The following is a 14500-nucleotide window of genomic DNA, read 5'->3' as shown; positions in this document are numbered from 1 at the left end:
ACTTTAGTACTATGATATTTTTAAAAATCCATGAGTATGTATTATTTTAATTAAAATTTTATTTTTAAAGGCAAAAAACTGTATCTGTGTATGCATATGTGCATGAGTGTATATATATATATATAAATATTTATATGCCTATCATTGAAGATATTTAAAAATGTACTAAAGTTTCTGAAAAGATCGCTTCCTTGAGTGGGATAGCATTCATTAATGTGTATAGGTTCTAGTGTAATTGATAAAAATTTCATTATTCTAATCACTGAGTTCTCACCAAGATGGTCATTTCTGAACGTCAGAAAATAATCCCGGCTGCCCCAGTGATACTGACCCTGTCATTCTCATGTTCGCCCATGTGTTGCAGCTGCAGGATGTGAGTTTGAATCTGTGGAATGTCTACAGTAAGATGGATCCTGTATCTCTGGAGAGTTTGCTTGCAGAAGTAAGAAGCCAAGGTTTATTTTACTTACAAATATTTCAACTAGCTCACTGATCTACGTAGCGTATGTAACTTGAAGAAATGCAGGATATATTTAGTTTACTGTAGTCAAAGAATTAAGCCGTTGCTTCTCTGGTTATTGTCTTGAACTCCATGAAGGTAGAAGGGGACGTGGAAAAGCGATACTAACTCTTCCACAATGAGGAAACCTCACCTGAGGTGAGACCAAGGCCACCAGCCTGGTCCAAGGTTTAGGCTTTCATCTAAAGACATTCTTCTGTTGGGCTGGACTTTAGAAAAACAACACAGAAGGTGTATTTTGCACTCGTTCTCTGCTATGGAAATACTTAAAAAAGATGGGGTACGGCTTAAAGGAATCAAGGATTAAAGAAAGGGTCAGCAAACTTTTACTGTTTAAGACTAGATGGTAATATTTTAAGTTTTGTGTGCCCTGAGAGCTGCCACAGACAATGCTTAAACAAGTAGGTGTGTCTGTGTTATAAGGAAACTTTATTTGTAAAAATATGTGGCCTGCCCACAGGCCACAACTTGCCAACTCCTGGATTAGAGAGTCAGGCATAAATTTTTCATCTGAACTTTGAAGGAAGTATTTAGGGTGGGAAGAGAAACTTGCAATGACGGAGCAACAAACAAAAAAAACTAAGAAATAGTGCTTTGGTTAAACAGCTCACTAGTGTCTCTTAGTGGTCATGGATAGAGATGCATGGAAACAGAACAGCTTGTAGCCTTTAAATGAAATTAGCTGTATATCAAGGCCCTGCCCCCAAAATGAAAACTACACACCAGTCTCACATACAAACATTAATGCCTGAATTTTAAGTAAAATATTAGCAAACAGAACCTACTATCATGTTAAAAGAAACTTCCTAAATAGAATGCCATTAGTTGCGGGGGGAAAAGGAAGAAGAGAGATAAGTAGCTTAGGAATTTCTGAAAGTGTCAGACCCACGTCCCTCCTGGCATGCAGTGCCCTCGATGTGTAGGTCACACGTGGAGGCTAGACATAGTGTTACAGTTTTGAGAACATCTCGAGCATCTCTGGAGTTAGTGCACAGTGACCACTGAGGAGAACATTTTTAATTGCAACATCGTCAGTTGCAACAGTGACAACCACCATGGGCTGAATAGTAAGCCCTTTCTTGGCTTTCTAACTTCCTGTGAGCTTGGTATTCTTAGGTGGTATCATGAAGAAGTGGAAGGAAGCTCTTTATGTGTCTAAGACTGTACTTCTTGTCTATCTGGAAGAGTGAAGGCTCAGAGCCAGATTTAATTTTATTTAGAAATAATAAAGGAAAATGGTATGTCTTGGACCAAAATGTGGTTGAGCACATTTATACCCACTACATTACAGAGAGCTCTTCCAAATCAATAAGAAAAACGCAACAATGAGAACAGGGTGACAGCAGGAATTGGCTATTCGCAAAATGAGAAATAAAAATGACCTTAGTTTTCCACTCCCAGTTAGGGAGATAGAAAGTCAAAAGAAATCATTGCTGCCACTGTAACACCCAAAACAGTCTGAATAATCAACAAAACAATAGCTTAAAAATAAAACCATTAGAGAGCTGAAGATGCTAAGAAAACTAAAAGAACTCAGTTCTAGAAAATGTAGGGCCCTTCGCAGAATGCTTTTCTAATTTCTGGTGGAGCAGCAGCAGGAGGAAGAATACCATATTCAGGAATAAGTAGGAATCAGCTGACCTTTAAAAGAGCTGTGTGGGGTGAGTCAGCAGCTACTCATCAACTCTATCCCATACACCTTTACAAGTGCTAAGGGTAGTCATCAAAGGCTAGGAGTCAGGCAGGAAAGCTGAAAACCATCCCCCCTAAGGCACTTGACATTCAGCTATCACCTGGATTAGAGCAAAAGAGCAACCGATTAGAGGCATTGCAGGTATTTACAAAGTATAAGTAGCTGCCTTCTTAAGGCAGGGGGTAAAGCAGCAAGACAGAGAAGGATCCCCTTATACAGAGCCAAGGGGACTGGAGAGCTAAGAGAACTCCTCAACAACCAAAAAAACTGGTAGCCAGCTTATAAAGCAGGGACAGATAGTCCATGATTCACAAAACTTGCGGCTCAGCTGTAAAACAGAGATTTCCAGAATCTTGCCAGTGCTCTGAGCAGAGTCTCTCCCGAAGTTCATACCTACCCTCAAATTCTTTTAATTTAGTGATAAACCAAATCGAACTACAAATGCAATAAGATCCAGACCCAGGTCAATTACATATCAAATTGCTTAGATCCTTACGCTAGCAGGCTAACAAAAGAAAGACTGTGTCCTTCCCTAGAGGTAAAGTAGTATTTGCCTCAGTTTTTACTGTACTTTCACTCCAAATATGTGGCATATGATTAAAAAAATTATAAAACAAGAAGAAGCAAGAAAATTTGGTCTGTGGTCAAGAAAAGAAATAGTCAATAGAAGCAGACAAACAGCCCCAGATGTTAAAATTAACCATTAAATTTATATAACTAATAAAAATGCCAAAGAAGGGAATCCCGGCCAAGATGGAGGCATAAGTAGAAACCCTTTTCTTCCTCGCACAACCAAAAGGAGATTAACAACCAATCTAAAAACAACGAACAACCAGAATTGCCAGGAAATCAAACTGCACGGAACTCCGACAATCAAGGATTTAAAGAAACACGCACCAGACTGGTAGGAGGGACTGAGACAAGCAGCCGGGTGGGCAGAGAGAATCCATGGCAAGGTGGCGGACCACACGGGCAGGGTGGGGCTAGCTAAACGGGAAACTAAAGACTCGAGCTAGCTGTCAACTGCCAAGGGGGTTACCACAGCAGGAGAAACTGTCTCACACAACAGAGCAGTCTCACAAAACAGAGTTGGCTGGAAAGTGGGGCTAAAGCCCAGCAAGCAAGCCGCATTGTTCCCTCTCTGACCCCTCCCCCACAGACAGCACCATAACGCAGCAAAGAGGGTTACCTTGCCCAGGTGACTACCTAAGGCCCTGACCCCCTACAACATAGCAGGTGCACTGAGACAAAGAAACATGGCCCAAATGAAAGAACAGATCAAAACTCCAGAAAAATAGCTAAGCGACAAGGAGATAGCCAACCTATCTAATGCAGAGTTCAAAACACTGGTAATCAAGATGCGCACAGAAATAATTGAGCTCAGACGCAAAATGAAGGAACAAATGAAGGCTACAACAAAGTGAAAAAAAGCAAAATAAAGCAAAATATACAGGGAACCAACAGTGAAGGGAAGGAAACCGGGACTCAAATCAACGATCTGGAACAAAAGGAAGAAGTAAACATCCAACCGGAACAGAATGAAGAAACAAGAATTCAAAAAAATGAGAAGAGGCTTAGGAGCCTCTGGGACAACTTTAAACATTTCAATACCCGAATCATAGGGGTGCCAGAAGGAGAAGAACAAGAGCAAGAGGTTGAAAACTTATTTGAAAAATTAATGAAGAACTCCCCCAATCTGCCAAAGGAAATAGACTTCCAGGAAGCCCAGAGAGTCCCAAAGAAATTGGACCCAAAGAGGAACACACCAAGGCACATCGTCACTAAGTTACCCAAGATTAAAGATAAAGACAGAGTCTTAAAAGCATTAGGAGGAAAGGAGACAGTTACCTACAAAGGAGTAACCATAAGACCAACAGCTGATATCTCAAAAGAAACCTTACAGGCAAGAAGGGGCTGGAAAGAAGTATTTGAAGTCACGAAAGGCAAGGACCTACATCCAAGATTACTCTATCCACCAAAGCTATCATTTAGAATGGGAGGGCAGATAAAGTGCTTCCCAGATAAGGTAACGTTAAAGGAGTTCGTCATCAAGAAGCCCTTACTATGTGAAGTGCTAAAGGGACTTATCTAAGAAATAGAAGAAGATCAAAAACTATGAACAGTACAATGACAACAAACTCACAACCATCAACAACCAAACCTAAACAAAAAAAATAAATAAGCAAACAACTAGAACAGGAACAGATTCAGAGAAATGGAGATCACATGGAGGGTTTTCAGTGAAGAGGGGAAAGGGAAGAAGAGGAGGAAGGAGCAGGGAATAAGAAGCATAATTGGTAGGCATAAAATAGATAGGGAGAGGTTAAAAATGGTATAGGAAACAGTGAAGTCAAAGAACTTGTATGTACAACCCATGGACATGAACTAATGGGGACGGAATGCTGGAGGGTTGGGAGAGCAGGGCAGAGGGAGGATATGGGGGGGGGGGGGATTGGGAAAACTAATAGAATAATCAATAAAATATACTTTTAAAAAATGGGGGGAAATGCCAAAGGATATGGAAGAGAAGAAGACAACATGCATGAAGACATGAAGAATTTCATCAGAGACCTGAAAACTGTAAATAGAAACACATGGAAAAGCTAGAAATTGAAAATACTATGTAAGAAATGAAGAGTGTATTAGATTGGCTTAGTAACAGACTAGACAGCAATGAAGAAAAGTTCGGTGAACTTGAAGATAGGTCAATAGAAAGTTTCTAAAGTGAAGGACAAAGAGAAAGCAAGGAGAGTGGAAAAGAGCATCCAGTATCTGTCAAACAATGTCAAATGATCTAACATGGTATATTTAGAGTCACCGAAAGAGAGTAGAGAGAAAATAGGGCAGGAAATTTGAGTTGATAATGTCCAAGAACTTTCCAAATTGATGAAATACTTCAATCCACAGATCCAGGAAGCTCAGTGAACCACAAGTAGGATAAAGTAAACATGTATAAAAATGACTTAAGAATTTGTTCAGGGATCTCTTGTGGCGAGTCTACAAATGTTAATAAAATCCAAATCCAACAACCAAAAGAAATTAAAATGCATTTCCAGTCATTACTTATGTCTTTAAAAATTATTTATTAGGGAGCCAGTTCATACCCATATTATTTGTTAAAACTTTTTTCTTCTTCTCCCTTTTCTTTATAGTGTTCAAACTTCTCTAAACCCCTTATTTTCTCCACCATCAAAATACTTTTTCTGTTCATATGTATTTTCCCTTTGCCAAGACCTGTAATCTTACAGCCAGAATTGGCATCTAGGCTTTGATGCTTGTTGGCCAATCACTGCTGGCAGCTCTTTGATGGCCAGAGAACCTACGGCTCCATGCTTCTTTGTCAGGTACCACTGAGCCAAAATACCGTCTCCTCTGAGATTTGATTTGGAAACACGTTCAAAACATGTTTAGTGAGAAAAGTAAAAAAGCAGAGTATATTTTCATTTTTGTAAGACATTTTGTGTTTCCGTGTCTTAGAAATTTCAAGTGGTAGACTTAGTGGTCTTTTTATTACGTTACTTACTTTTATTTTCTCATCATCACTGCATTATGTAATTCTTAAAAAATACTTTAAATACTGTAATTGAGCTTCCTCTCCCCTCTGAGCACCCAACAACCGCCGCTGCCAATGCCAGCCTAGGGCCGAGTTCTGTCTGAAGTTCAGCATCCTTCCCCACTGGCCAAGAGCCAAGGCATACTGAGTGCTTCTTGGGGTTTTCAGACCTTTGCTGCTTATCTGACCTTGATATCTATCTGGGCTTGTCTTCTGGATTTGACCTGGAAGAGTCGGAGCAGATAGACTTTCCCTTCTTCATCATGAGATTCAACTGACCCGTTCCACGTACATACACAGTATCCATTTCCACAAACGCACTGTTGGTGCTGGGGAAAATTACAGAGTAGTGTGTCTGGTGGAAAGCACACAGGCTCTGGGTATCTCTTACCGAGATATATTTCCACTTTTGCTGCTTGATAGTGTTGCGTCCTCAGGCCACTTTACTCTTCAGGGCCTCTGTCTCCTGTCTATAAAGTGGGCATTGAGAAGAATATTAGGAAGAAGAAGAAAAAAATATATATATACATTTATGAACCATATATAATGCTAGTTATTTGGATGTGAGGGAGAATATATATATGTGTTATATATATATACATAGGAAGAATACATATCATATATACATATATATAGGAAGAATACACATATACACACACATGTAAGAAGAATATAACATCCATGTATATACATAAATGTGTGTGTGTATTACCACATATAATTCCAGTTATTTTTAGTATGAAAATTTATTGCATCTTCCGTTTTACTCCTAGCATGGAGCTGAAAGTAGTACTAAACAGTTCCTTCTACCTTATTCTGTAGTTAGTACTGACACATCCATCTCCCTCAGGGAAGTTCTGAAGGTTTCTGGCAGCAAAGTGCCTATTTTCTTCTGTGTGTCCCCAAAGCCCACAATGTTTTCCACATAGAACATAGAGAATGGCTCTATAACCGCGTCTTGTTACAGACCCCCACCAAGACGGGTACCGCCATGTAGGCCATTAGAATGGAAACATACCTTTTGAGCTTGTTTCTAAGTATAATTGAAAAAATGAAGTATATTCTGTACTAATAGCTATATTGGATCTTTTTGTTTTTCTAAGATTCACAAAGTGAAGCATTCTGGTATTATCCAAGGGATTGGACAGAGCTGAGTGAGAAAAGCACAGACCCACGCTAGGTTGGACAGCCTCAGATACGGCTTCCCTGAGGCCAGGGATGCATATTATGGGTGTCTGAGAGAGCAGACAAATGTCAGAATGTCGAGGGACAGGCTCAGATGTTCTCGGCCAGCTGGGGTTGGCTGACAGGCAGGCATTTGAGGGTCAGAGAGGTTAATTTCCTTGTGAGGTTACACAGCCAGGAAGAGGTAGAGCAAGGGCGCCAGCACAGGTATTTCTGAATCTAAACATACTTTCAGTGCTAAGTTGTAGTGGCAGCCAGCTGGAAATGGGAAGTGTACCTGGCACTAGAAGAGTTGAACGTTGAAGGTCTGTGGTTAATTAGAATGTTGGCGGAGTGGCAAGTGTACTTCTCTGCAGAGCCCAGGAAGCCATGTGGGAGTAATCTAGTGCCAAAGTGGAAAGACAGCCCTAGACCTAGGATCAGGGCCGCTGATTAGACCTGATAGTAGTGGGTCTGGATCTTAAACCAGAAGGTCTGGTTAACTAGGCCAAGGCACAGGCGTGGTATGGCAAGACAGTCTGTCCCAGGCAATTGTAGATTACTATATATTTGTAAATAAAATACATATGTTAAAAGAAGGATGAAAGAATATTTTCCAAAATGTTATAATGTCCTTTATTTTCTGAGTTTTCCGTAATGACTGTAAGTTGTGTTTTTGTTTTTAAAGACTCTATTCAAATAACACAGACTCAGAAAATAACATAAAAGTAATGTATAACCTAATAATTGCTATAAAGTAAAGCAATAAATGGATTGCTTCTAGGGTACTAGCTACCCGAGAAGCAATCCATCACCTCCTTTCTCTTCCCCTAAGAATAACACTGTCATGAATTCTTTGTTTCTTCATAATCTAACTTTTTAAATTATATTTTATTGATTATGCTATTACAGTTGTTCCAATTATCCCCCTTTGCCCCTGTCCATCCAGCACCCGCCACTCCCTCAGGCAATCCCCACACCATTGTTCATGGCCATGGGTCATGCATATAAGTTCTTTGGCTACTCCATTTCCTATACTGTATTTTACACCCCATGGCTATTCTGTAACTACCTATTTATACTTCTTAAGCCCCTCACCTTTTCACATTCTCCCGCACCCCCCTCCCATCTGGCAACCATTAAACCACTCTCTGTATCCATGATTCTGTCACTATTCTTATGTGCTTAGTTTGTTTTTTAGATTCAATTGTTGATAGATTTGCATTTACTGCCATTTTATTGTTCACAGTTTTGATCTTCTTTTTCTTAAATAAGTCCCCCTAATATTTCATATAATAATGGTTTGGTGATGGTGAACTCCTTTAGTTTTTTTCTTGTCTGGGAAGCTTTTTATCTGCCCTTTGATTCTAAATGATATCTTTGCTGGGTAGAGCAATCTTGGCTATAGGATCCTGCTTTTCATGACTTAGAATATTTCTTGCCAATCCCTTCTAGCCTGCAAAGTTTCTTTTGAGAAATTTGCTGACAGTCTTATGGAAACTTTCCTGTAGGTAACTAACTTCTTTTCTCTTGCTGCTTTTGAGATTCTTTCTTTATCTTTAACCTTTGGCATTTTAATTATGATGTGCCTTGGAGTGGGCCTCTTTGCATCCATCTTGTTTGGGACTCTCTGCGCTTCCTGGACTTACAAGTTTATTTCCTTCATCAAATAAGGGAAGTTTTCTTTCATTATTTTTTTATATAGATTTCCAATTTCTCTTCTCCTTCTGGCACCCCTATGATTCAAATGTTGAAGTGCTTGAAGTTGTCCCAGAGGCTGCTTACTTATTTTCCTATTTTTGGATTCTTTTTTCTTGTTGTTCTGATTGGTTTTTTGCTTCCTTATGTTCCAAATCATCGATTTGATTCTTGGCTTCATCCAAGAACAATGAAAGAACAGAACAAAACTGCAGAAAAAGAAGTAAACAAAATAGAGACAAGCAATCTACTAGATGGAGAGTTCAAAACACTGGCTATAAGGATGCTTAATGAACTTAGGAGAAGAGTAGATGAGCTTACAGAGAACTTCAACAGCATGAGAAAGGACATAGAAACCATTAAAAAAAAGAACCAATCAGAAATGAAGGAAGCACTAAGTGAAATGAATAATTTTCATGGAATCAAGAGTAGAATAGATGAAAATGAGAAACAAAACAGTGATATGGAATATAAGGAAGCCAAAACCACCCAATCAGAAGAGAAAAAAAAAGAATCCAAAAAATGAAGATAGCATAAGGAGCCTCTGGGACAACATCAAGCATATCAACTTTTGCATCATGGGGGTGCTGGAAGGAGAAGAGAGTGAGCAAGAAATTGAAAACCTATTTGAGAAAATGAAAAAAACTAACCTAACCTGATGAAGGAAATAGACATACAAGTCCAGGAAGCACAGAGAGCCCCAAACAAGATGAACCCGAAGAGGGTCAACACCAAGACACATCATAATTCAAATGCAGAAGGTCAGAGACAAAGAATTTAAAAGTAGCAAGAGAAAAGCAGTTAGTTACCTACGAGGGAGCTCCTATAAGACTGTCAGCCAATTTCTCAACAGAAACTTTGCAGGCCAGAACAGAACGGCAAGAAATATTCAAAGTGATGAAAAGCAAGACCCTATAACCACAATTATTCTACTCAGCAAAGCTATCATTTAGAAACAAAGGACATATGAAGAGCTTCCCAGACAAGAAAAAGCTAAAGGAATTCATCACCACCAAACCAGTATTATATGAAATGTTAAAGGGTCTTCTTTAAGAAGAAAAAGGAATAAAAAATTAAAAATATGAACAATAAATGGCAATAAATACATATCTATCAACAATTGAGTCTAAAAAACAAAGTAAATGAAGAAGCAGAACAAAAATAGACTCAGGTACAGAGAACATTTTGACAGTTGCCAGATGGGAAGGGGATTGGGGATAGGGGTGAAGAAGGTGAAGGGATTAAAAAGTACAAATTGGTAGTTGCAGAATAGTCATGAGGATGTAAAGTACAGCATAGGAAATACAGTCAGTACTGTTCTTATAACTATGTATGGTGTCAGATGGGTAGGAGATTTATCAGGTTGGTCACTTAAAGTAAGTTATATAATATCTAATCACTGGTGTGTAAAACTAATATATGGCAACTATAACTCATAAATTAAAAATGATTTAAAAAAAAGAATATTGAGGTAACAGAAACTTCACTTGAACCTAGAATTACAATGTAAAATCACCTACTTCTGAATTTGTTAAATTCTAAAATGAAATGATGTATTATTTCCCCACCAGTTCACGTCCCACAATAACTTTATATTTAAAGCCTGTATGTGTGTGTGTGTGTGTGTGTGTGTATCTGTATGTACATACTTTCAGTGAACTTGTTTGAATGAAAAAATCAGTGTGATTATTTTATATAATAAAGAATAAAAAACTAAGTTAAGGATACAAAATAAAGAAAGCAGTTGGAGGCCATTACTGTCCTTTTTAAAAACAGCTTTATTATAGTTTATTTACCATACAATTCATCCATTTTAAGTGTACAGTTCAGTGGTTTTTTTATAGTAAATGTACAGAGTTGTGCAACTATCACCATCATTGAATTTTAGAACATTTTCTACTCCCAGCCCCATGCAAACCACCAATCTAGCTTCTGCCTCTATAGATTTGTCTTTCCTGGGTTTTTCATATAATTGGACCATATACAGGTGGCCTTTTATATCCGGCTTCTTGCACTTGACGCGTATTGAGGTTCATCCAGTGGTAGCATGTGTTAGGAGATTGCTGCCACCTTTTAGAACAATGTATATTTAAGTGATCTGGTATTTTGAGGTCAGTTACAGTTTCATGGTTCTGATTTTCTAAAGTACCTCATTTAAATGACTAAATGCATTATCTTTTTCATTTTCTTCCTAGGATTTGATGACTTTTGAACATCAGTGGACTAGCTTCTTTGCTAATTTTGACACAGAAATTCCTTTCCTGCTGGAACTTTCTGAATCTCAGGCGGGTGAGGTATGTGTGGGAAGAGTCAAAGGGAAAGAAGAAATTGGTTCATTTATTTTTTGTTTTTACCTTTATTTAAATTTTTTGTCAGAATTCAACACTACCAATCATAATTTGTTTTGGTTATCATTTCCTTAAGCTTTGCTGCAATCCTCTAAAGAAGTTGTTAACCCTTGCCAATCTGTATATAAAAAGTTGAGGTTTTTTCTATGCTTTTCTACAAGGATACTCATTTTTTCGTGTGGTGGTGCCTCTATCAGCCAGGAATTCCATTAGGCACTAATTAACAAGCCTAGGAGTAATTTTCTACCTGTGAGTAGTACATCTTTGTCAGTTGAACCTCCAGGTAATGCCATCCTTTCTTTCTCAGTAGTGAAGTTACTAGGTTCTGGCCAAGACCCACTATGTGAGTAAACTGAGGTATCTAAATTAAGAACCAAGCCACAGGACTGTCCCCAAAACTAGTCAACAGGAATGATCAGAAGAGCAACCTTGAGCTTGCACTTGAGCCTACCTAGGGCTTGCACTGCCAGCCCTCAGTTCTTTTTTTTGCTTTGTCCAGTGTGGCCCAGACTAGGCCTACCCCAAATGCTGGGAACTGGAGTTGATCTTTGTTGTCATGCCTTTTACTTTTACGTCATGTTGTAAACCCCGCAATATATTGCCACTATTTTTGTTTAAATAGTAAGTTATCTTTTTAATCTTTAAAAATGTTATTTAAAAGATTTAAATAATTTTAAAATCTTACCTATTTGCCCATGTAGTACTCTTCCTGGTGCTCTTAGTTCCTTTATGTAGATCCAGGTTTCCATTTGGCATGGTTTCCTTCTCCCCGGAGGGTGGCCTTTAATATTTTTTGTGGTGTGAATTATGTCTGAAAAAAATTTTATTTCACCTTCATTTTTGAAGGATATTTTTGCCATGTATAGAATTCTACGTTGACATTTTTTCTTTTCAGTACCTGAAAAATGTTCATTGCCTTAATTGCATTGTTTCTGCTGAAGTCTTTTGTCTTTTATCTTTATCTTTCTTTCTTTTTTTTTTACATAAATGGCTTCCCCCCACCTCTGGTAGCTTTTAAGATTTTCTCTTTTATTACTGGTTTATGAATAATTTGATTATGATGTGTCTTGCTGTAATTATCTCCATGTTTCTTGTGTTTAGATTTTGTTGGACTTCTTAGATCTATGGACTTACAGTTTTCATCAAGTTTGGAAAGTTTTTGGCCATTCAATTTTTTTTCTGTCCTTTCCTTTAGAGACTCAATTACCTCTATATTAGGCCACACGAAGTTGTCACACCTGTCATAATGCCCTTTTCAGTTTTTAGATTCTTTTTTCTTCTCTTATTACTGGTTCTGAGAGTGAAAGATATTCTAAAAGTTCTACTCAGTGACATGTCTCTCCTTGCTTCTTATTCTCATTCATCCTCTCTTCTCACTCTCTTCCCACTCACTTTACTACCAGTTGGTAACAAATCTCTGCAGTTTCTGGTGTATCTTTTCTGTCCCTTGCACAAATGATCAGATACATGTGTTATTTTTTTTTTATCCTCGCCCGATGACATTTTTTTTTCATAGCTTTTAGAGAGAGGAACAGAGAGAGGGAGAAAGAAACATTCGTGTGAGAGAGAAACATCAATTGGTTGCCTTCTCGACCAGGGATCGAATCCACAACCTGAGTATGTGCCCTGCCCAGGAATCAAACACACAACCTTTCCGTCTGTGGGATGCTGCTCCAGACAGCGGAGCCACACTGGCCAGGGCACATGTGTATTTTCTTATATCCATTTCTTTTATTTATTGAAGGGTAGCATATTATATGTAGTCATTTCCACTTTGCTTTTTTCCCTTTAACAATATATCCTGGAACTCTCCAGGTCAGTTCATTGAGATCTTATTTTCTGTTATAGTTCATAGTATTCCACTATATGGATTTATCTTCATTTATGCATGCATTTAGGTTGTTTCTGATATTTTGCTATTGCAAACAGTGCCATAGTAAATAACTCTGCGCATATGTATTTTCATACAGTTGGGGGTCTGTATGTCTAGTAATGGGATTGCTGAGTCAAACGGTAAGGGCATATGTAGTATCGCCGAATTTCCCTTTGTGGACAGTTTGCATGCCCCGCAGCAGTATCTGCAAGTGCCCGTTCCACCACAGCCTCACCGATAGAATGTGTTGCTATACTTTCAATTTTTGACAGTTTCGTAGATGAGAAATGGCATCTTGGTATTATTTTAATTTGCATTTTGTTTGAAGGCCATTTTATATTCTCATCTGTTTTTCCCAATTGAACACTTGTATTGAATATAATAATGTTAACTGAACTATAGAGCATAAGATTTAGGTCTTTTTTCCCCCTTAGTTTTAAAGAGCTCTTTATATGCTTAGTCTATGAACTTTTTGCCTGTGGTATATATTTCAGATATTTCCTCAGTGTTTATCAGTTGCTTTTTTTAAATTTATTTTTGTCATGCATCTTTTTTATCTTTATATAAATTTGTTACTATTTCCTTGTATTGCCTGTGGATTTTATAGGTAAAGGCTATAATCTAAGTTGAAAGAGGAATTCGCCTGTTTGGTACTTGTATGGTTTAATTTTTAGAATTTAGATCCCTGATTCATTTGGGATTTTTTTGTGTGTATAATGTAATATATGGATCTAATTTTATCTTTTTTTCCCAATTGCCTCCCCAATTAGAATCCCAGTTATTCAATTCACTATCTCTGTGACCTGGGACAGCTTAATTAACTTTCCTGTCTTAGCCAGCTCATCTCTAGAGAGCGGGTAATGATAGAATGAACTTCATAGATTGTTATTGGAGCAATCTGAGATAATGGATTTAAATGCCTATCACAGTTCACGCGGTAAACCGTCAGTAAGTTTTAGCTATTGTTATTTTAATATACAAAGAGGTTTTACAAATTAGTAAGACAAACACCTAAACTCCAACTGATAAACATCCAGAGGATATAAATAATAGTTAATTACCAAAAGGAAATCCATGTCCATTGAACACATCTAAAACATTCTTCATTAAATACCAAAGGGATATAAAATCAAACAATAATGAAGTACCATTTTTCATTTATCACCTTGGCAAATATATTTTAAAATGGACATTTAATGGACAGTGCTTGTGGGGATACCCTGAGGTACACATAATCTTGTATTTTAAGTAAAACTATACATTGATAAAACTTTTTTGAAAAGCAATTTGGAAATATAGTTCTGCCTTTTTACCCTACAATTTTATTTCTAGATCTGCATTAAGGAAATAATCAGAACTATAGATAAAGTTTATGGAAAGTTTGCTACAGTATTATTAATTATATGAGTTAGTAGCAATATCAATTTCCAAGAATAGAGGACTACTTAGTAAACTTTGGTACAATCATACATATTATATGGATGTACCTTGGGAAAAAGATTTGAAGAAAATGTACCAGAATGTTAACAATTCTTAGATTGTAGGTGATTTTTATTATATTCTAAAGTAAATATGTATTAGTTATGTAATTGGGGGGGAATCCAATAGATGTTGGTGAAGGGAATTAAAAACTTTGAACCCTTTTGGCATA

At 37.6% G+C, this 14500-nt stretch overlaps 1 protein-coding gene across 3 annotated transcripts in view; it reads left to right on the top strand.

Moving 5' to 3' along the window:
- The window catches only part of DNAAF9 (dynein axonemal assembly factor 9), a 115349-nt gene that overhangs the window by 30997 nt on the left and 69852 nt on the right, over window positions 1–14500 (top strand). For all 3 annotated transcript variants that reach the window (XM_053927302.2, XM_053927301.2, XM_053927300.2), the window contains exons 7-8: window positions 365–442; window positions 10824–10922. In XM_053927302.2, the coding sequence (XP_053783277.1) occupies window positions 365–442; window positions 10824–10922 (177 nt within the window). The remainder of the gene's footprint in view (window positions 1–364; window positions 443–10823; window positions 10923–14500) is intronic.

This window comes from Desmodus rotundus, chromosome 6 (assembly GCF_022682495.2).
Source record: "Desmodus rotundus isolate HL8 chromosome 6, HLdesRot8A.1, whole genome shotgun sequence".
Taxonomy (NCBI): domain Eukaryota; kingdom Metazoa; phylum Chordata; class Mammalia; order Chiroptera; family Phyllostomidae; genus Desmodus; species Desmodus rotundus.
The sequence above is the reverse complement of the archived record's forward strand: the minus strand, read 5'-3'. Positions and strand labels throughout refer to the sequence as shown.